The sequence below is a fragment of the Scleropages formosus genome, chromosome 1 (assembly GCF_900964775.1).
Source record: "Scleropages formosus chromosome 1, fSclFor1.1, whole genome shotgun sequence".
NCBI classification, from domain to species: domain Eukaryota; kingdom Metazoa; phylum Chordata; class Actinopteri; order Osteoglossiformes; family Osteoglossidae; genus Scleropages; species Scleropages formosus.
In genome coordinates, this window is record NC_041806.1 from 42,210,219 (window position 1) to 42,234,590 (window position 24,372).

Genomic DNA, 24,372 nt, shown 5'->3' on the forward strand with positions numbered 1-24,372 from the left:
ACACTGGCACTGGGTGACTGTTACAGGGATGCAGGGGCAGCTGGTAGTGCAGTGTTAGAGCTGCTGCCTTTGGACCCAGAAATCACAGGTTTCAATCTCACCTCCATCTTTAATGCCCTTTAGCAAGGTACTTATCCTAAATTGCTCCAGTAAGTTACCCAGCTGTATAAATGGATGAACAGGTATAAACAACATTACAAGTCGCTTCGGAAAAAAGCATCAGCTAAACGAATAAATAATGTAAACATGGTTACTGAGTGACCTTTTCAGTGTATGTTGCTACTAGGTGACATTATTGTTAGCGTGACAGTGTAATATTGCCTCTTGATGACGTTGTTACTGGGTGGCAGTACTAGTCTGGCATAGTTACTGGGTGTACAGCGTGTAACAGTAAAGGTTTTTCATGTCAATCTGTTTCTGGGGAAGAGTCATTTGAATTGCTAAGTAACAATGTACATTAAATATTATGGATACTGTCAAAATCCCAGGTAGTGCAAACTCCGAGTAATGTGAAGAAGGATAGAAAACACCTCTTTTGTTTCCATAGCGCTTCACCAATGCGAGTCAATGAGGTCCAATACGGGCTGTCCTTGGGCGCCACCTATCGGACAAATGGGAAAACTGCACCTCATAGGCGAAATCACAGTACCAGCCCCGTAGCTGCTAGACATTATCTGAACCGCTTGTCCCATACGGGGTCGCGGAGAGCCGGAGCCTAACCCAGCAGCACAGGGCGTAAGGCTGGAGGGGGAGGGGACACACCCAGGAAAGGACAGGACACCAGTCCATCGCAAGGGATGCCAAGCGGGACTTGAACCCCAGACCCACCGGAGAGCAGGCCCCAGTTCAACCCACTACACTACTGCACCCCCCGCCCCAACTGCTAGACTTCAAATTCAAATGTTGCATTCCTTAGCTCTACGTGCACAGTTAACTTGGGTGCTAGGGATATATTAATATTTATATTAATATCAGGACACAATAACTACACTTTAATTGCAGTTAGGAAGTAACCCAGTTCATAAATGTTGTATCACTTTGAAAGTTCCCCTTAAACAAACGGCACTCACCTTGAGAGGGCGTTCGGTTTCCAAGTCAGACCCAACTTTCTTTGCTTCAAGTGAACAGTTACATTCCACCAGCAGCTAAAAGTATCTTGTAAGAACAAGAGGACAGAACACGTTTATATGTTTATTTCATGATGGTTTCTTCGCAGATTTACCCCATTCCCATATTTTAAGAAATCAGACTTCATATATATATATACAGTACATAGTAAACAGATTCATAATATGAACTCAAAACATAAAAAAAGTGGGGGGGGGAAAAAAAAAAAAAAAAAAAAAAAAAAAAACACTCACTGCATATCATAAGTGAGCAGCCTACTTTAAATAGGAAGTATATTACACATACTTAAGATAACTTACTATAATTCATGTACATTGACATTTCTATTTCAGGGAAATCACTTGATTGTGCAAAAAAAGGGGCATCTCCGCTCAGCACTCCAGACGAGACTTTCCTTGCACAGACGTGAATGTAAGATACAGTCGTCTTCTTGTAGGTCAGTTGTAGAGAAGCATACAATTCCTGGCATCAGTGACCACACTTTCATAACTGAAATATAAAATGTGAATTTTGCAGCATATTTCCAAAATAAATGCATCAAGCCAGCACATTCCGGTTTTTCCTCTTGTGTAGAAAAGTCCCCAGTTCGTACAAGTCACATTTTTTCTCCAGAAAGTTACTTGAAGCGCAATTGATCAAGTTTTCAATACAGCAAAAACCAAGTCAATTACATTAATACACAAGCAATTATGTTCTAAGGCAACGTGTGAACTAAAAATTAAAAATAGAGAAGGAAGCCTTTCTGTCTTTCCATTCACACTTTGAATTGCCCATACCAAACCTACAATCCCAACTAACTGTGCCTTAAGATAGTTAAATATTTCATAAGAAAGACAACAGCAAAATGAAACTATGAATACTGAAATCACATTACATGTTTAACACAAGAAGAACAGGGCTGCCAGTTTCCTTTCTTTAGCAGGTTCAGCAAAGGACCAACAGGAGATACACTCACATGACTTTGTTCATTTGGAAGAAAACTGAATTAAAACAAAATGTTGCATTTATGGAGTGAACCCCCATGTATGAACATGTTCCTAACCTTTGTCTACTATTCTTTCTGATGACACACATATATCTAAGTACACAGCATATTTATAATACACCTTCCATAAAAAAAACCCTTTTCCAAAAATAAGGTTGAAATACTTTCAGAGGGTCCACAGGCGGTTCCAAGTCATTTGGTAGATCATGCTCATATCAGACAGTCGTGGAAAAAGTAAACTTTAACGTATTCCACAGAATCAAATTAGGAGAAGAGGCACGGTCATTATAGTAGCGTTGCATGTCTCTTGAAGGACACACAGCATACATCCTTCGAAAATGTGCAATACATTTTACCCATCTTGATTTCCACCTAATCAAGACATGGCCGACTCCATTCGGTTGTATTGAACAAGGGCTGAAAATGCAGGTTCGCTGACCAAGGAGTCTGTGACCTATTTGTGACTGGCTTAAAACCCAGTCCAGAAATCCTCATCACTTTTTTTTACAAACCAAAGACCAATTCTAGAAGACATGGAATTATGGCACCGATTTTAACCTGTACCCTAGGTTACAACACCAAACTTTCTAAGTACACCACTCCATTCTGTATAGGTGAAGCAGGCCAAACAGAAGAGGTGGAAAAAGGTCTCGGACAACTTTTCATAGGCATAGTCCCAAATCTGCATGAATTTATTACCCTCCCAGAAAGCCCTGCGCTCAGTCTATGAGCAAAACAATTTGCACAATGCTGCATGCTGGTACACAGTGCATCACAGGTCTCTATAGGGTGCAAGGAATACCAGCATCCATAGTAACCTACTGACTGAGGAATACGATCACATGAGACGGAGACAGGGTGGAGGCTGTAGGACTACTGCAAGATTGTTGGGAAGAGAGACTTGTGAGGAAATTAAGAGTTAGATGATGCAGGGCAGGGAGTGGGGCAGTACTTGTGTCTCTGTGGCATGAACCAAAGGGTGACCCAGGGGAACAGGCCCGGGGGGAAGGCTGCCTTCCCTTAGCATGCCCATCATGAGGTACCCTGCCTCTTCTGCTGCTGAGCCCGAATGAGCTCCAGCTGCTTCTTGCACTTCTGGTAATAAGTGGATAAACTCTTGTTTTCCTCCACGAGCTTCTTGTGCTCCTGGACCAGGCGAGAGGTGTTCTGTTGATCTTTTTCATCTTGGTCGAGTTCAGCAATGAGCTCCTCCCTAAAATAAATAAATACTGGTCATAACTCACATGGTTAGCATTACAGGTGATGCAGTAGGGTGAAACATTGCTGAATTCCTGTGAAAAGCAACAGTCTATTGTGAAAGGAAATAAAAAGGAAAATGTCCCTACTGTAAAAGCAAGTAGCATGTATAGTGACAAAAAGATAATAAAATAGTTTGTGTAAATAAGACAGAGCAAGACTTCTGGGAAAAATTTGTTCTAAAAAAGACTGACATTATATGAAGGGGGTAGCTGATCCTTGGAATCCCTTCCAAAATTCAAGAAATGTTTTGAAACCCATCTCAATTTTTTTTTCCCTATATATTTCAAACAATGTTTTCACTCTGTGATACAAACCTAGAAAGGAGGCATTCAACTGGCTGGGAATATTTACATTACATTTATTGATTTAGCTGACACTTTCCTCTAAAGCAACTTACAATGTTAATGATACTTTCACCTCATTTTTAAATTGTCCAAGTCTGCATTACTGATGGGGATACTTATAGTTTAGGATGTACCAAAAAAAGTGAAGCAGTAAATTATGGTTCACTGAAGGTGGTTCATGCACATTTCAATTAATTAAATGTACTATTATTTTATTACAGGAGTTATGCAACCCAGTGCTACAGCTTCAACATGGAAAACCAATATTAACAGCACTGGATTTAAGTAATATATACAGTTGTACTCCATGATACACCCATTCGATTATGACAATTTGAGCTTACAAGGAGTCAAATTTAATACCCATAACTTGCGATGCTTTTCTTTGCATTTACAAGGACCGATTTGGGTTCTGCATGCTCCCTAACAGCAAAGTGGGGAGAGGTCTCTTCTGCAATTATAGATCGACTTGTGTCAGTCCCCGGTTTACAAATGTCCGACTTGCATACATCCCGTACTTATGAACTACCCCCCGTAAAGCCTGCCACATTAAAAGTTTGAGTTACATACAATGATTTGTAATAACAAACAAGCGCTACTTTGCGACACGCATCACAACATTGCGCGTCTACAGTGGTTCGTCAGCTTGCGGGCGGTGCGCGTGAGCATAAGGTAGGATAAATACCTCCTACTTTTCAGTCAGACCACATTGCTGTTAAGTGTCTTGTGTGTTATTGTATTTGGCTTTATTTTTTGTTTTTACCCTCCTAACCATGGCACTAAAGTGTAAATGTGATGCAAATGATTGTGATTCAAAGAAAAATGATGACTGAAACTAAAGTGGAAATAATAAAGCGAAAGGTGAAATGCCAATGAACACTGGAGAAGCAAACATTAAAGGTTGTTTTATGCGCACGCACACACACACTCTCGCTCTATTATAAATACTGCAGTTGTCACTACCACGCCCGCACGGCAACCAGCAGCTTCAACCAGAGCTCTCGGCTATAAAAGACACTTTCTCCCAGTTGTGGAATCTCACTTGAGACAACTGCCCCCTCTACGTTCTCAAGCCTACCTTGCTTTGCTCTTCCAAGTCCTGTCCCTCATCGTTTCCCACTCTTGTTCCACATCTCTTTGTCCGCCCGCCTTTTCCCCTGACCATGACGTTGGATTCTCACCTCTCTTCAGCTCGCTGATCGACCAACCATTCGCCCGTCCCTGACCACGAGAACATGTCTAGTCCTTTGATTCTGAATAAACGATCCTGCACTTGGGTCCAGCCTCCTCCGTGTTCTCTGTTCTTCATGACAGTAGTAACATTATCTCTTTCTATGTCTCTCTCTATTGTAAATACAATATGATGATAAATGTAACTACAGTATTATTATTACTGTATTGTTACATTAAAGATGTTTTAGTGTATCCGGAAGTTTCATTAATTTTTTATGCATAGAAAGGTACACAATATACTATACACTAAGACAAACATTTGACAAACTGATGTTAGGTACCCACCATACCTAACTGTTCCAACTTACGTCAAAATCTGACTTAAAGACAGATTTATGAATGGAACTCGTTTGTAATCCAGGGACTACCTGTAGATGTTACAATCCGACTTTTGTAAATGCATTTGTCTCCATTTAATTTGCCTTTAATCCAGACCACAATAACACAAACACAGACTGTCTTAGTGCAAGATGCTGCAAAGGAACAAATTTAGCTTTTCCCCTTAGAGCACTGCCACGTATGTAGGTATGTTTTATTTCTGAGCGTTTCATTTTATAGTAGGTAATAGCTATGGAATACCTGAATGGGCACAGCCGTGCAAAATTGCTATATTAATGAATAACTTTTACATTGCTTATAAAAACCAATATTAACTACTGAAGTAACTGCATCATTTTAAAGGCACTTGGGGGGTATTTTACCATAAACAGGTGTCAATTTTAGGCTCAGGAACCAATTAAAAAAAAGTCAGCACTGAAAATACTCATTCAGTCAAGAATTCCCCTTATAAAGGACTTCTTTTCAGAATGCATTACCTTTGTAAAGAGGGGGAAGACTAAATTAGCAAGATATACTGCTACCAAGCAATGGTGGTCACTATCTGTGACAAAACCATAAAAGCAAGTCCTGACACCACTGTCATGCCAACACCTGTATAAGGTCAGAAAAATAAATGTACAAAAAAAAAACAAACAACAAAAAAAAAAAAAAAAACACACAGGACCAAAGGAAAGCCAAGAGGTCCCAGAACTGTGAGCAAAGAAAAGCTGAAAAGCTCATGTGAAAGAGCACATTCAGTGTAAGTTGTGTCCAGACTATGTACTCAAGTCACTTTCTATAAATACAAGATGAGCTTTTGAGTAAAACGTCGACAGTCATTCCAGCATACTCTGCTCTTACTTAGGAGAAATGTTTGTCTTGGATTTGTTGTCTATATTGAGTAATTGTGTCTGGATGTTCTTTCTTCATGGATGTGCTTCATTCCTACTTTAAATATAGACTTTAAATTTGACAGTATTGTCCTTGACATGGCAGTCCCCCCTGCAAAAAATCATGTCCACTTTTGTGGTGGTAAAGGCACTCATGATTCCAACATTGTTGGCCAGGAAGACTGTGCCCTACAAAGGAGTGTTTTCCTTTGAAAACCACAGAATACAATTCAAAACTTTAAGCTTATTGAATAACAAACCTTTCTAAGACCAATTTCCCAGTGGGTCCATCCACCCTGTCAGCAAATCTCCATCAAACTGAACAATTTGCTTATTTAATCTGATTCATCAGTAAAAAAAGTGTGGGATTAACAATGAACTCATGTCTCTGCTCCTCCCAGCACACTACAGTTATAAACCGATCATCCAGAAAAGCACTGTATACAGCTCCTGGTTTGGCACAAGTTGTGTTCAACTTGCCAAAGTGTTTCCATGTACCTCTTTTCCTTGTCTCTTTCAGCTGGCTTCCTATGGCTACCTCTATAAAGTAGATGATTCAGGCCTGCAAGATTGTCAAAGTGTCTGCACCTCGATACCTACAAGATCTGATCAGCTTCTAGACCCAATCTTAAACGCTATACCCTTCCATCTCTGGCTTTTTGGTGGTCTAGCTGACAAGGGGTCTAAACCTGAAAATCTAAGTTCTTGGTTTTGTTCTGGTGTGGTTGAATGAGCTCCCCGTCTCCTGTAGAACCATTGAGCCCCTCCCAAAATTCAAGCAATGTCTTGAAACCCATTTCAAATATTGCATGTAAATTTCAAAACGTGCAACACAAGGCAACAAACAAAATACAGTGATAAGATTGTGACTCATATGCAAATTTGTTTGTAACCTTTTCATAATCCATAAAGAAACAAGCACAGATTTTTGGTCACCGAATATCACGAAGAAAAGACCATGCAAAAAAGGCCCCCCTTGCCTACTCACTTCCTCTGGATCAGCAACGCGATTTCAGTCTGCACCTTCAGATATTCCTGGGCCATTTTGCAGTGCTGCTCGAACACAGCCATGGACTCTTTGGAGTTGGGACAAGGAGCAAGGGGCTGAAAATAACAAATGCATTTCACCATTAATTAATTCTGCAGCTTAAGGCTTGTCAGAACCATAATGCAGAAGTATTTATACTATCAATTAGAGTGGTCTCAACATAAAAATACTTGCCAAAATGTCTGTCTCTCATATCAGTATAAATATACCCTTAATGGTGGGTACTGACATTCCTTGATCAGAAATAGTTTTCTCCATTTACAAAATGCAGAAATCCAAGCTTAATTAGATTATGTCCAATGTCAGGGTATCTGAAAATGACCTGGAGAATCCACAATTCAGCAAGACTTCTGGGATGTGATAAAAACATTCTTCTTTTTTAGTCTACACATATGCAGAACAAGTTTAAGTTTTAGTCCTTTACATTTACTGATACCCAAAATGTGAAATACCTTGACAATCCATGTATTTACGTACTACCTATTGCTCCTCTGGTAAAACAGAGTTATTTCCAAATGAAAGAAGACAGTCCAGAAATAGACTGTTGTGTGTCCGTTACATAGAAAAGAAGGTACAGATTCCTTCTTCTTATTTTCAAACAAAACAGCACCAAGCACAATGCTGATGTCAGCAGTATGTGAGCTCTACTCCCGCTGAAAAGTGCTTGACAGATAGCTGTGTTGGCAGTATGGTGCTCTGCCCTACCTGCAGCTGGTGGTCCAGCGTCAGATAGGCCATGGGGATGGAGTTCTCTGATCCATTCGTGTCTGGAAACAGGGAGCAAGCAAACCGAACAGGCTGACTGCAAGCGGTTATCAATAGACAAGCAAAATCCGTAAACCAAAATAAACTTGAGCGTGTAGTGGGGGTGAGACAAGGACAGTGCTTACGTAGCGTCTGCACCCTTGTGGTCACGTGTTCCATGTTAGCACCCTTAGTAGTTTAATGCTGATTACATTACAAAAATAAAAGAGTTGAAGAGATTAATCTTAAGGCATAGGAGCTGACTCATAGAAACGGATGGTCTCAAGCAATCCTGCCTTCCCCCAGCAAAATGGAGGTATGGTACTTGATCTCAGTTATTAATCAGACAGCCATGTTCAAAAAACAAACAGTGCTTTTCCACAACTGCACAGTAATAGCAAATTCCCAGTCCAAATAATTCCTGTCTCTCTCTACCTGTGGGGTCATCAGGGGAGAAGGTGTAACCTCTGCCGGACTTGTCTGATGTGATCATCCTTACGCTGGGACTGGATGACCTGCTGCTATTCCGGCTCCCCTGTAAGAGGTCAATTGAGGGCACGATCAGTTAAAATCATGTCCACCGAACCATAATCATACTTCAGAGTACGTAGAACTGGCAGAGAAGTATACAGGAAAACAAAGTGGATTAGCCCAAAGAGGAAGAACACAATTTCAAAGTAATTATCCACCACAAAAGACAAAGAGCTTTTTTGCTATGAATCAGCGAAAAAAAAAAAAAAACCCACACACACACACACACACACACACACAAAAGAGCTATGTCCTCATCCTGAATCTATTCTCACTCATTGACTTAACTCTAATATGACTGGCTGAGCAATCAGATGATCAGTTAGCCTCATTTAAGAAAATTAATTCAAGCACATGATGAACAAGAAGCAAACGATACATAGTGTCAGAAACAGATGCTGCATTTAAATTTATTAGTTTAGTGGATGCTTTTCTCCAAAGGAACTTAGAACATCAAGTTACTTACAATTAACTACAATTATGTAATTGTAAATTACAAAACTATGTAATTAAGTAGTGATGGAGTGGGGGCAGCTGATAGCGTAGTGGCTAGTGCTACTGCCTTTAGACCCAAAGGTCGCAGGCTTGAGCCTCATCTCTGGCTGTACTACCCTTGAACAAGGTACTTATCCTAAATTGCTCCAGTAAAATTAGCCAAGGTGATTTTTAGGTGAGTAAATATCTTATCATAAGATGCTTTGGAGAAAAACATGAACCAAATGAATAAATGTAAGTGTGAATATATATATATATATATATACACACACACAAGTACTTGAACGATGAACCTCGGTGCAGCAAGTGGTAGGTAACAAACTAGGTTTACCTGAGTCACATGTCTGCAGCTATGTCTCTTTCTCTTAATGTAATGCATAAATTGTACTTTTGCAGAGTTGTACATCGCTTTGGACAAAAGCATCTGCTAAATGAATAAATGTAGATGTACTATTATTTACCCATTTATACACCTGGGTAATTTTTTTTTTTTAATATTTTTAAACTAGCACTTCTGGCATAGATGCACACTACCTCTATTTGTGCCAGATTCAAACTGTCAAACTGAGCTACTGTATGCTAAGGTCCTAACAGCCTGAACTCAGAATGAACCGTGCCGCAAGCCACTTTTGAGTTCGAGAGCCATGGTGTTGCTGGTGGACCGCCGACACGCCCTGAGACATTGGCATGAGGAAAGCCCTCAGGAATGTCAGTCATTTCAAGGTTGTCCTTGGGGTAGGGAGGGGAGTAGTTCTGCACTCTGAGTTAATGTACCACATCTTCTTACTGTTGCCACATTTCAACTTTTTTCCTAAGAAAATATTTCAAGTTTTTGGTAACCCTTTGGCTGCTTTTCACTACACAGTGTGTTTCGCAAAGTTACAACAGAAGAGAAGCTACTCAATACAAGCGACAGGATTTTTCTAAAGGTTTTACATTGTGATGCCAAGAAGAAACGGTCAACTTCTTCCATGGAAAAAACCTAAATAAATACAGAAACAGCAGTTTCTAGAAGTTGCAAATCACATAGAAAAGAGAATAAAAGGGTTTCCTCCTTGCCTCCATTGAAGAAATCACTATATAGCCACATGGCAGCATCTGCGTTGTGCACTTGCTGTTGCTATGCTATGTGGGCTGTGCTGTCTGCTAGAGGCAAAGCTGAGAAAAAACAACAAAGAGGTGGAAACTTTGGAAAGGGTTGTGCTGCTTACCTGGCTAGATTCTGTGCCGATCCCTGGAAGATCCTGCACCGACCTCCGTCTCTGGGAGTCGGAGGTGGCTGTGAACAAGACAGAGAACAGCACAGGAACACACGTTGAGATACACGTTTGAGCAGATGCTGCTTCCACGTCTCAGGGAAGGGCATAGAAAGAGGAGAGGGGTGGGTGTCTAGGGAGAGGTGGCAGCCAGACAGCTGCACAAATTTAACTCTGCACTGGCTGATCTGCCAATGTGGCCCAAAATCTTTTGACTGACCCCACCCCTCATCACACATGCACACAGATACAAGCAAACCGACACCGAAGTCCTACACCACACAAATTAACAAAACCACCTCTCCCTGGACTACGCCTGTCACATGTGTTTGCTCAGATCTGTTTGCATGTGTCCTGGGCTGGTCTGGGCCCGACTATTTCAGGGATCTTACATCTGTGGGGCTTTCAGGCCCAGCTCACGCAGCCTACCTCCTGCTGTCATCCCTGTGCCAAAGTAAATCCGAGGTTAGCTTTGACCTGACCGGCATTTTCATAACAAAAGGAGAAATCCAATCTGTTTGTAAAACTCATAAACACCTCTGGCAACACCCAGATTTCTTGAGAACACTGAACTCAGAAAGTCACGTCGTAATGCCTAAACACAACTCTGAGCTCCACTACAGCTGCTGGTCACAGTTAAGAAATGACAGCAGTGAGGAGCCTTCACTGAAACGTTCATGTTGCTGCCCTCTCCTCTGCACAGTAACTGCTGCTCCTCTCAAAAGAATAGCACACATTACTCATATGACTGCTCTGATCAGCCGACACTTATCTTACACAACTCATAAATTATACCTATTACACAGCTGGGTGTTTTACTGGAATAACAGATTAAGAGAAGAAAAGCAGCAGGGCCCCTGATGCCACTTGGCAACCTTTAAAATATAAATCTATTCATCGCCGTTACAATATGAGGCTGTAGTGTGAATGCAAATAATTTGCAACAGTATGGTAATTAATAAAAATGCAAAGTACAAGGTGCAATCTTTCCAACTGAAATCAGCATCTTAAATATCCATCATTTATGCACATAAAAGTAAACAGATCAAATAATCTTACCTCTTCATTTAAGAAAATTTAGAAACACCTAAAAGTGATGTATTCAGTGTAACATGTGATGTAAAATGACAGTACAATCTGAAAACTGTAGAGTTCTATTTACACAAGACTTTGTGAAACACATCAGTACAAACACTAAGCTATAAATCTATAGCCGCAAAAAAGGTAACTGAACCATGTGAAATAAAAGCTTGCAAAACACCGCCATCTATTGGGGTAAAATAGACACACACACACACACACACACACACACACACACACACACACACACACACACACACAGACTTAAATCGCCTATCCCAAGTGGGGTCGCGGCAAGCCGGAGCCTAACCCGGCAACACAGGGCACAAGGCTGGAGGGGGAGGGGGACATACCCAGGACGGGACACCAGTCCGTCGCAAGGCACCCCAAACGGGACTTGAATCCCAGACCCACCAGAGAGCAGGCACAGACCAAAAAAGCTGCGCCACTGCACCCCCTCAGTGGGGTAAAATAACTATAAGAAAACATAAAACACCACCATAACACATTACATAACTCTTGGTGTCACTTGAATTCAGGTCTCCTGTCTAAAATAGGAAGTAAAGAACAACTTCAAATTCGCATTCATTTCATGGCAAAAGCAAACCAAATTTCATCTGAAACTAAATGAAAATTCACTGAATATGAAATAATTGATTAACACACAAATCTGATTTAATACGTACATGTTAACAGATTCACCCAGCCACCATAGTACAACGGATTAGTTTGTGCATGTTTTAAAACCTTCATGTCGTCTCCAGTTCCCCCAATCTCAAATCAATACTTACCTGATTAAGAAAACGAGGTGCAAAAAAACAGTTTGTGCAGAAGGACAACAAGATTGTGAATTAAAGAAATATTGGTGGTGGTTTTAAAATGTCTTCTACATGAAATATGAAGGCAACCCACAATTAAGTCACTAGGAATGATGGACTTTCACCACATTTAACTGCAAAGCCATGCCAGAGGACCAACAATCTATTAAAACAAACACAGAAGGAAAAAAAGAGTGATGTGCATGTTACTCCAGGTTCTGCATCGAATGACGGAAACAATTTAAAAACAAGAATGTTCAAAATTACATCATTGAGGACTGATACAAGTAGGTAAATGTTTCAAAATGAACACTCAATCTTGGTTTTATTGCCAATCGCAAGACCTCAAAGTGATAGTGGTTGCTCAGTCACATGACAAGATGGAAGTGACAGCTAGGATCTGGAGCAACAGGCAGTGGAGTGCAGCAGCGCAGCCTGCTGACAATAGCCAGCTGGACAAAAGCCTCAAGGCACCACAGAGCCCAGCCCGTCAGCACTGGTACCTGTGACGACGATCTCGGGAACGTCCAGAATGGTGCCAAAGGAAGCAGTTTTACGGTGGCCTCTTTTATACGAGGGGGGTGCTGCGAAAACACACACACATACATACATACAGCGGCATACAGACATGCACACTATGAGGAGATCCCAAGCTGGTTAGACAGTGAACGGTCAGTGGATACAGACATGCGGGGAGATGGGCATGCACAGGCTTACACCATAACCTAGGCAGGAAAATCGCATGTTAAAGCAAAGGTGATACAGCGGAACATGGGACTAGGAAGTCTGACAACACGGAAACAGAATGTTTACGTCAAGCAGACATGTCATATGTAAGATATAATGAAACGAGCAAAGAGTGATATGGAACTGCTTTGATGAATCCTGGACAATATCGTACATTTCAGTGTTACGACAACAGGAGGTATTCAGTCAAGCAAAATCGTGTGAAGGTGTTTCAGCCCATTGGAATGAAGTACCTATGTGATTTTGTCAGATTGTGACAAGTGTAAGTTTTAATTTAAAGATTTCACCTGAGAGAATAAACCAATGAAAGACACCATGGACAAAAAACACTAAGAAAACAGGCAATCAATTAAAATACTGGTACAGATGAGAAACAAATGGATGTTAAGAAATGAAAAGGTCATTGTTATTTGTATTCTGAGAGGAGATTCTCGTCTTCAATTATTATATAATTTATTCCAACCAGATTTAAACCAGCATGAAAATGGCAACAACTACTGTGTTAACTCGAATATAACTTGCCCTTGTCTATATCTCACACCCCTCATTTTACCGTATGAAAAACATTAAAAAGTTCTGCATACACTTTGCACATGGAAAAAGTTTAAAACTGCAATTGTAAGTCAATGTTGTTACGGCAGAGTCACATATTTTGGAATTCGGTTAAAGAGAATCAGCACTTCAAAAATTGTCAGTTTACCTTTGTTACTGAGTCACAGAATCTTTTGTTAATACCACACCAATCACATGTGTACCGGTCTACTACTGTTGTCCAATTCTCGCTCTGCTTTCAGATCACTTCTCATATAATAATTACAGAAGCACTGTTGCTAAAGATTCAAATATAGCATATGATGAAGGTGAGTGGTTGATCAAATAAATAATGTTGATAAAGTTTAAATGCATTAATTTCATAAATGTGAGCAATTGGGGCAGGACGATGGCACAGCGGGTAGCACTGCCGTCTCACAGTGCCTGGGTGGTGTGAGAGGACATGGGTTCAGTCCCTGCTCAGTCTGTGTGAAGTTTGCATGTTCTGCCCTGTGTCTGTGTGTGTTTCCTCTGGGTGCTCCAGTTTCCTCCCACAGTTCAAAGACATGCTGTTCAGGTTCCCCCACAGCGCATGAGCGATAGAGTGTGTGTGTGTGTGTGTGTTCCCCTGATGTATGGATGAGTGACCCACTGTAAGTAGTGTATCTAGCAGTGTAAGTCACCACGGTGAATAAGGTGTGTGAGCTGATAACACTACATAGAGTTCACTGAAAGTCGCTTTGGAGAAAAGCATCTGCTAAATAAAGAAATGTAAGGTAAATTATGAATATTGATGATTCAATTATAAACGTCAACTTAATTTTTTCCAGAAAAAAAATGTAGTTTCTGAAAATTCCCACGTCTCACACCCTGATTTTTAAACTTGAATTTTGGGGGGGGTAAGTGTGAGTTATATTCGAGTAAATATGGTACATATTTCTGCTACTGGTTATTCTCATTCTTAGAAACAATTATGGAAGTTCTGCCCGAAGCTCACTGTTGCTGTTAACCATCTGCTGCCTACCAGGTCCAACATGTTTCTTGTTGAAATTTAGAATTATCCAGTGCATCCAAAATAAAAAATAAAAAAAAAGTGAGAACAACCCGTGGCATGTTAATACTTATAATTTGAGCTCCTTCATGAGTTTATAAGACTTTGACTAAGACACTGAGAATAACACACTGCTAGCTGACACACTAAAACCAACATAAGTGCTTTGCTTGGTAGCAGATCTGCTATTATAAAGAATATCACTGAGAATAATACACCCTGCATAACAAGTGGCAGCTGATAGCAAAGTCCTTAGAGCTAGTGGCTTTGGACCCGAAGGATACTGGTTCAAATCTTATCTGCTGCTGTAGTACCCTTGAGCAAGGTACTTATCCAAAAATTGCTCCATTAAAAAATAGCCAGCTGTATAAATGGGTGAATAATTGCAAGTATCTTAACACAGTTAGTTGCTTTGGAGTAACGTGTCAGCTAAATGAATTTATGTAAGTGGCATGTAATAGACAATCATATTTAATGTTACAGAATACAGAAACAGATATTTAGCACTGAACTTGGGTGATACCCCATTTAAAATGTTTAAGTCAAACCTTTCAAAATACCATGATTACTGTATTTATGGAAAGCATTTAATCCCTAAAAGACTTTCTGGCAACTTCAGCTTGCAGCATTGATTAAAAAAAGGGGGAAAAAAAAAAAAAAAACTGAAAATTATGTAAAATCTTGACACATATTTATTTGTATCCATCCATCAGTAACTGAACGCAGCCAGCAGACAGCTTGAAGCACATTCTATTCCTATTCTATTTGATTTATGAAAAGAAAAAAAGAAAAAAAAGGAGGATGACTGGTATATATACTTGGACCAAAAAGCAGCCAGTGCTGTGATGCGTAAAGAACATTTATATTTAGTCTGTAGCATCATCTCGGAATGATGAAAGCAGATGAAACATGTCTGAACACAGAGGTGTATCAACAGCTGATAGCGGGGCTAGCGCCCAATTCACTCAGAGCAAGCACAATGCATCGATATCACAGTATTACTGCTATACTGAATTAGTTTCTACTGAGTCCTCCCTCACCATACTTCCTTCCCCCCCACCCCACCCCACCCACTCACAAGACATCCTGAGCAGAGTACTAATGAACATGTGTATAATTCTCACACCTCTGTCATTGTACTGCAGGTGGTGTCACTCTACCTGTAGGTCCGAATGGCACACGGTGATCCAGCTCTGACAGGTCTGTGCTCATCCTCTTACTGTCAGAAGATGCTGGACACTGGGGCCTCCCTGATAGGCTCTCCACGCTGCCCACTCTTGAAAGAGGGTGGTTGGTCCACATACCTTCTCCCTGCATACAGCAGCCACTATTGTCTTATGTTCTTATGACCCATGACATCCGCATGAAAGTTACACTTTGTGAAACACCAACAAAGAAAGCGGAACCAATATCAGGTAAAAGAATTCACAAGATATTTTTGTCATGAACATAAATCCATTCATTGTCAATCACCTCCTGTTCAATGCTGGGTTACAGTGGTGTAGAACCTATCCTGGAATCAAGGGTGGTAGTAGGATACACCCTGTATGGGCTGCTTGTCCATGACAGGGAAAAAAACATACCTGACAATTCACTTACACATACTACCAATGTGTGTGTGTGTGTGTGTGTGTGTGTATATAAAAACCACATCACAAGCAATAACAGCGTTGACTAATGCCAACATATAGCTTTCTGAATGAATAAAAACATTCATTCTGTCTATCAAACATTGAACATGCTCTTCAATTTATGGGTGTGGTGCAGGGAATTGTGACAAATGTCATAGTAACCTTTGGTTTAAATGGAGGTGGAAACTTTGGCTCCATAATCTTGATTGTGTCGTTGCTCCTTTGGGAGTCTGTGTGCTCCATGTTGGCATCGCTCCTGCCGCTGGTGCTTGTGCAGGTACCCTCTACAAAGGAACCTGCACAGGGAAAGCAGCATTATTTGCACAGTTTCTCATATACTTTCTATTGTCAGTTTTAACTAAGCCTTAGAAATACCTCAAATACATGCCTAGCTCTGAAAGCAAGACCATACCTTTTTTTATATATAGAATAAATCTTATACAGATTTCCAGGTATTTGGATTAAAACGCAATCATACAAAGTGAGCAAAAAAAATTGATGTTCTAAGATCATGCAGAACGTAAAGAGCGTAGGTGCAGAACACTGTACTGGAATTGTGGGACAGAGACTTTGGTAAGTGCTTCCAGACAGAATTCTGAAATGGGGTCTACCTGTGCTGGTGGCCGAGTTGCTCTGCCCTTCATCTGAGTACTGGTAAGGGTACTGCAAGGGTTCCTCAGATCCTGGAAAGTACTGCAAGAAATAGGAGAATCTTCATGATAACATCCATCAACAGGCTGCCATCATCTTCCACCTGGGGGCATTACCTGCATGAGGTGGGACATAATCTTCACTATCTCTTCCATGGAGGGCCGCTGGGATGGGTCCTTGGACCAGCAGCGTGTCATCAAACTCTCAATTGGTTTTGGGAGGTTCTTGATCAAGGGTGGCCGGGTGCCTGGGAAGGAGAGAGAGGAGGAGGAGGAGGAGAAAAAAAAAAAAAAAGACACCAAATTGTTTGTGTTTTTTGGCATAGCAGAATTAATAACAGTTACAGGTCTCAAAGAGTTTTCATATTGCATCTATTTAAATAAATTTTATCTGAAGCAATATTGGTTAACTCAAGTTGTTCAAGACTAAAGGAGAAGGAGACAACCAGGAACCTTCTCATTACAAGAGTATTAAATCTGTGCTGATAAATTTCAAATTTTCCATAAATCTATTAATAAAAACAGTAAAGTATATGTTGGACAGCACTCAGTTATGATGGTTATTACAGTATGAAATTTTTAACACGTATATTTTGTTTCAGTTGTCAGAGGATCGATCACCAATAGATACAGAGCCGTAGTATTTTTTTTTCTGTAATAGATTCTCACAACAATTTCTTTAATAATGAAACAAAATATGACTTATAAGGGAGAATATTTGTGGATTATATTCTTCTGAAGTACAAACCGCTTGAGGTAAGAGTCATTATTGAATCAGCCACATCTGTGCTAAAAATAATGGGAAATGATTTGCATCATTAAGTGGTGATAATGCAGCATAACTAGCAATGCAAATTTTCCTTCTTGCCTCATGTGTATTCTCCCAAAAGGCTAGGGCGTGATGCAACCACTATAATCTTTTGGCAGGTAAGGGCTGCCTTTTAATTGTTCTTCATGGGCTGTCTCTGAGCTAATTAAATTTCAGAACACAGTGTCAGAAGGGGGAGCGGAACTCAGTGGGTCTTGGGGTGTTTAGGGTAGGGCGGGGTCATGCTGTGCAGAACTCACCATTGTGGACAGCCCACATGATGCGGAAGGCAGGGCCCCCAATCTCATCGAATGGCTTCTTCCGTGTTATCACCTCCCAGAGGATGATCCCCCAGCTGAACACATCGCACTTCTCGCTGTAATTGCTGCCTGGAAACGCATACAGGACAAATTTCACAGGTTCATTCTAAAAGTTCCACCTCAGTGAAGCTCATGGATGAAAACAAATCTCTAAGGCACATTTAGGCAAAAAGGGAAAGCGCTTTGTAAAAGCAACAGAACCTATCCGCACCTTGTGACTTTGCACGGAACACATTGCCATTTTTAATGACAGCTCCCAGTGTCGTTAATCACTGTACTTATTATACCACAATTAAAGCGTCCATTGCCAGCAAATTTCAAAGTTATTACGCCTAAGCCTTTTGATAATACAAATATTTAACAGTGGTGCAAATGAGCTTAAAGAAGTTCATTCTAAGGGCAACTATGACTGGTTTAATTGCATAGGAGCCTTGTTATTCCCCTCTCAGATTGCAGAACTAACTGTTACCTTACGCATCATCATGACCCCAGCAACATGAGAATGATTTTAAACATTAAAACGCTGATGATTATTAAGCAACACAAAGGGAAATTGTGAAATTACTCCGCTGCTAGCAGAGGAATTGTTCTGCTTTTGTGACTATAATTGCAATTTTGAGATGAAAACTTTTTTGCACAAGAAACCATCTCTTCAATAATGTTTATTAAATTTTTTTAATAACACTGAACATTACATGATTAGAAAGAAAAGAGCAAGAGGGAATAAAAATTACCACGATAGGAGGTGGCATCATGCAAATATTTATAGCAAATGAAAGCAGCTTGGAGTGAAAGGTTTAGAATTACTGATGGACATAAAAAGACAGTGCCATCAAAGATACTAAGCTGATAAAACACTGTGCTGGGAGAACCGGGCTTTATACACTCAGTCAGACACAGTTCCCATGTTTGCCCGGTGGTTGAGGTGGGCCCGAAACACCATACTGCCAATACGTGCCTTCAAAAACCTCAGGTGCCATCCATGCAGCGCTCCCTTTATTGTTGGTCATGTGTGTCTGAATGTCACAGGCTGTTCCAAAGTCGCATATCTTCAGGACCGTCCCACCTGCCACAAGCAGAAGGCTGAGACAGAGAGAGAGCAAGCGAGACAGAGCCCTTTAATCATAGAAAGTCACTTTGTCAGAAAACCATTCTGGGGTGCAGTATGTATAAAACCAAACTGAAACCTATTAGCCTAAATTAGCATGGGTTTATTACAAGTATTTTTCCTCAGCAATGAGAAAAATAATCACACAGACAAAAGGGAACTCATACTTCAGCATGTTCCTGTGTTTACATACACATTAATTTTTTTTTAGGTTTCTTCCTCTTCAAAAACAGCAATACAATGCAAAAAACCATTTTTGTCCACTTATTTACATGCATTTTCACGCTAGAAGACCCCAGTTGATGGATATCCAACAATGGGCTACCCCAATCAGTTGCCCATTTCTTCAGTAGCAGGCCAGAGGCTTTCTGCTGTCAACAGCCACTAAATAAAGTCAGTGGCTTTAATGGCTATAGGTGCAACAATTCACACCTGGGCTATGTAACAGCAATGTCTGTATAGAGGTGTCCCAAAAAAACTTGCACATTGCTGCGCAAAACATTAACAAAAGGTGTAGACAAAACTTAATTTATCAAATGGAAGTGTCCTAATGACATTAAAACAAGGGAATGAAATAAAAAAAAAAAAAATTACTGAAATCACATAGAAATAACATTCAAAAGATATAGTAGCAGGAGTTCTAATGTCATGCCTATCAAATGGTCGTTTTATCGATGATTCACGTTAAAATACACAGACACGTAAAACTTAGATGTGACATATTCACTGGTACACAAGGAAAATCTGTAAGAACCAAAGGGGCTGGAGGTAGGGGGAGGAGAACATACTTGGGAGGTTTGAGATCCCTGTGAATGAGAGCCTTTGGTTTCATGCCATGGAGATAGGCGACTCCTTGGGAACACTGTAAACACCAGCTCATGGCATGGGAGGCCGTGTAGTAGGGGAGCGGCTCAGCACCATGCAATACTGTGGACAGAGAACACGGTCACTAGCACGCACAGAAACATGGTTGCTGGCACAGTCAAACTCCAGGGAGACACATGCAGGTGTGCTTGCTAGCACAGTTAAATCTGAAAACAGATGCATGCACACAAATGGTTGTCGGTTTGGTGAAACCTCAAAATAGGTGAATGTGCACACGGTCACTGAAGAAGTCAAATTTCAGTGCAGACATATGTATATGTGGATGCCAGTGCAATTAAACCCCCAAAATAAGTGAACACACATACACTCAGTGTCTTGGTCAACCCCCAAATCAGAAACGCTCACACATACATGATAGCTGGCATATTCAAACCCTGAAACAGTAACGTATGCACACTGAAATCTTCAAACACGACATGGTCACGAGTGCTGTACATTAGCAAAACGGGGGCAGACACAGTGCTGCTATCAAACCCAAAAACAGACACAAGGACAGTCACTTGATGTGGGTAAGCTCTGAACCAGGGACACACGTGCTGTTGCTAGTGTGGTCTCACTCTAAACCATGCATGTGGGTGTGCTAATGCAGTCCATTTCAAAGACTTAAATATGGTCTGCCTTGCTTCTAGACCTGTAAAGTCTAAAACAATTCCTGTTGTGAAGACTCACCATTGTATAAAGATCCACCTTCAGCATATTCCATCACTAGGCAAACCTAAAGGCAGGAAAGTATAATATACTTAAAAACATAAAAAGAAACCCCACCTGAAACAAGAACGCTAGCATGTGAAGAAAAAAGTAAATGGGTTTTTTTCCCCCCATTACTTTTCGAAAAAACAAGCTACACACACAACCAAAACTTCACTATCAAGAAGGTTTAACAAAAATGTATGTCACATAAGAACAGTGCATAAAAAAGAAAATATGAACCACACTTACTGGGTTATTGCAGGAGCCATACAGCTTAACAATGTTTGGATGATTTACACGGGAAAGTTGGCGAAGCTGAGGGGAAGGCAACATAAGACAATATTTATACTGAAATTGATCTGGCCCTGATTTGACCGATTACCCTGCTAAGCAAATAATTAAACAATTAATTGGAATTGATTTTTTAAAAATCTTTTTCAGGTAATGTTAATGGCCAGCTTTCAAAAGTTTCTCCATTCCGATTATTAGACAGAAGCACGCAATATCCATCTTCTCCCCTGGCCTCTGCTGCTGCAAGTTCGCTCCCAGGTGGCAATTAATAGCAAAGCTAGCTGATAGTGCGAGGTCCTCAGCTTAATAAAAGCCTGTGATTACCATAATGTGAAGAGGTACTTTAATGAGGACACACCGGGAGTAAATGTAAACTCATTACCATTAGAACAGAACTGCTACAATTTTAATTTCAACCTGAGACCATAGCACACAGACAAGGGATGGGAGTTCTCTCTTTTTTTTTTTTTTAATCTGTTTAGACTAACTTTCTAATGGGTGGAGTTCTGTGTAACAAAAACTTCAGATGCAGAATACCTCAACCATGAATGCTTTTCTTTCAGATTCACTCTCTATGGTCTTGATTGCCACATCTTTGCCTTTCCATTTGGCCTTGCAGACAACGCCGAAAGCACCCCTGCCCACCACCTGGACACAGAGAAAAACGGTAAAACCGTGTTAAACTGTCTTGCTGTAGTAAAGATATACAGGTCACTCTGGAAAAAGTATTAAACAAAATATAAAACATTTTGTTCCAAAAATCCCAAACTTTAAATATTTCAGACAAATGTATGACCAACAGTAACTTAAAATCTGTGATTTATTTCTTCTAAAAGAAAGGTACCACCCCTAACACTGTCAAAACTGACCTGAACTGACTGCAAATCCTTCAAATGAGAAATGTTCTAACAGCCAGGAGGATTTACAGATGGATGAATATAAATTTACACTTATTGATTTAGCTGATGCTTTTCATCAAAGCAACTTATGATAAGCTGCTTACAACTATTTACCAATTTATAGAGCTGGGTGATTTTACTGGAGTAAAATACCTTACTCAAGGATATTACAGCTGGAGGTGAAATTCAAATCTGCAACCTTTGAGTCCAAAGGTACAAGCTCTACCTAGTATGCTACCAGCTATCTTACCAGCTTAATATATCTACCAAATAATTCCTGTATATAACAGCTTGCTGCTGAGTTAAGGAAATAAGCAGGCAAAGTTCTCAGAGTCATTAATCTTTGGGTTTCTTTCAGAAATGATCCTTAGCATTATTTTGGAGCAGTGACAAAACAAGACCATTAAAACATTTCTGGGTATTGACAGACGTGGAGCATACGTGAAGTCAGATTCCCCCCCCCCAAATGCACTGGGAAGACCTTTAGGACTGTTTTGTATCACAATTTACTCTAGAATATGGTAAACCCAGTTACAGCGCAAAGCGATCCTAAACGCCCGCAGTCCGTAAATCCACGACGAAGGAAAGAACTGCTAAAAGGATTCCTCACGAATGACGACTGGTGACCGACGTGCATCTGTGATGATGATGTTCTCCATGGAAATGCAAGAAGTTCGCAGGATAACACCTATACACTTCTGTAAGCAGCTACTTCAGAATGTATACGAGCAAATCTTGGTACAAAATAAACAAGCTATGCTTTGATAATAGTGTGTCTGTATTAAAGCTCTTTGCTGTTGAATGGCTGTTGTGTTTACCTGATTTAACTGGGGGGGGGGGGGGGGGGGGGGGGTGTGTCTCCCAAATAAATGCAAAAATAATGTACACACATCACCAGAGTGCATGCCTGAGACATTTACAGGAAATTTCAGAACCTGCAGTCTTGAAATTGCTTCAAAACGTATTAAAAAAAGGTGACAGTACAAAGAACACCTTTCCTGTCACTCAGGTTGTTCAGGTGATGAGACTGACAGACGAAGGAATGAGGATGATGTGAGCAACGCCGGCCTGGCCCACTTTGTTTGCACACAACTCAACCGTTTCTCTCAAAAACAAAACAGCGGCTTGACTTCGGTCCATAACAAAACTGCTTTTAGCTGATGTGTTTTACTTATTAACCCAGCAACATGCCAACAGAGAAATCCCCGAACGCCGCAGCAGGCGCGCGCATACACACACACACACACCCAAAAATGTGAAACGTGCATGGTCAGGTGCTGTAGCAATTCGGTTAATAATACTCTGCACGAGTATTTACAAAGGACAAAGCTCGGTAAATAACCTCCCCGCGTTGTCAAAACACTTTAATCCCAAGAATCACACACGACACGGGGCTGCCAGGGGGCCACGGCTCAGTTTATTCTAATGGTTTTCCGTATGAGCAGGTCAGCAGTGTTGCTGTTGTTGTGAACAGAGTTAGTTAAACGTGAGGATAGAGAGAGTGTTAACCCTATTTTTACAGCTAACCAGTCGCTTACCTCCTCAACCCCGATGTCCGCGTAGTCTATGTCCTCGAAAGGGTATCCAGGAGGCGTCTCGAGCATTTCGGCGGACGACAGAGACATCGCTACTCATCAAAACCACTCTTTTACGATCAATACAAGCCACACGCATTCGACAGATACGGTTTAAACCATAAAACGCAGTAAACACCCCAACTAGAGAAAAAAAAAATCCAAAAAAAGGCAAACTAGCAGGAGTACACGAAGAAATTGAATTTAGCTAGCTAAAGCTAGCTCTGCGTGTCTGTGCGTAACAGCGACACGAATTTACCGAGCGAAAATGTCACGAATCGCGAGCTCGACTCGAGCCACGGCAAAAAGCACGAAAACCAATGAAACGCAAGCGCACGCGCTGATGGATCAATTGTTACGCGAGAAAGTGGCAGCGCGCGGACAAGGGGTTCGCTCAACGCGCCGCTTTAGGCCGCGCACGCCGGCCTGCTCGCTAAAGCCGCAGTCTGAGCTCGAGCCAGAGCGAGAGCCTCGCCTCGCCTAGCTTAGCCTTAGGCGCGAGGCGGCAGCAGCTCGTGGCCGCGGTTCGCGCTCCCCGCGACGACGGCGGCGGCGGCAGCGCGAAACGACGCGTCGGCTGAGCGGCGCGAGACTGAGGCCATCTGACAGAGAAAAGAAGCTTCAGGAGACCTCCATTACTGCCACTGAAAACTCTCTGCGCCCGTCTCTGAGAGAGAGTGTGTGTGTTTTCTCCCTTAGTCAGTGGCGGCTGAAGCTCCAGGAAGTGCGTGTTCCTCCCAGCTCTGCCCCCGGAGCAGCTCCTGTGCTTCGACAGCTTCCAGAAACACGTCCATGGAGGCGCTGTAGTGACCGACAATTTTAAGCTTGTCACATCGATCACCTAAAACATCGATGTTATATTCTTTTCCAGCGCTAAAATTAACACTTTCTACTGTGTCTTTTCCCAAACATTTCAAAACTATTTAAAGCATCTGAAAAGTACACCTTGACAGCAATACACACACAGCAATATTAATTTTTAAGTTCACATTTTCACCCTTTTGTTTAGCTGATACCTTATGCAAGCAGCTTACAATGTAGGATAATCAACTTTACA

General features: G+C 41.1%; 1 protein-coding gene across 3 annotated transcripts; it reads right to left on the reverse strand.

The window, feature by feature from the left end:
- Positions 1-1,324: 1,324 nt before the first annotated feature.
- Positions 1,325-24,116, reverse strand: map3k7 (mitogen-activated protein kinase kinase kinase 7). Of its 3 annotated transcripts, none has more exons than XM_018743794.2 (17): positions 23,280-24,115; positions 21,380-21,490; positions 20,801-20,866; positions 20,531-20,576; positions 19,765-19,903; positions 18,827-18,951; positions 17,809-17,937; positions 16,858-16,988; positions 16,702-16,783; positions 16,253-16,386; positions 15,620-15,770; positions 12,634-12,714; positions 10,188-10,255; positions 8,386-8,485; positions 7,912-7,973; positions 7,147-7,262; positions 1,325-3,326 (listed from the first exon to the last, which is right to left on the reverse strand). In XM_018743794.2, the coding sequence occupies exons 1-17, from the start codon at positions 23,364-23,366 to the stop codon at positions 3,146-3,148; spliced, it is 1,809 nt and encodes a 602-aa protein (XP_018599310.1). In that variant the 5' UTR covers positions 23,367-24,115; the 3' UTR covers positions 1,325-3,145. The 3 variants fall into 3 exon arrangements, with proteins under 3 accessions (XP_018599310.1, XP_018599311.1, XP_018599312.1); XM_018743796.2 differs by lacking the exon at positions 1,325-3,326 and adding an exon at positions 4,753-4,938 and having other exon boundaries at positions 23,280-24,116; XM_018743795.2 differs by lacking the exon at positions 12,634-12,714 and having other exon boundaries at positions 23,280-24,114.
- Positions 24,117-24,372: the final 256 nt, after the last annotated feature.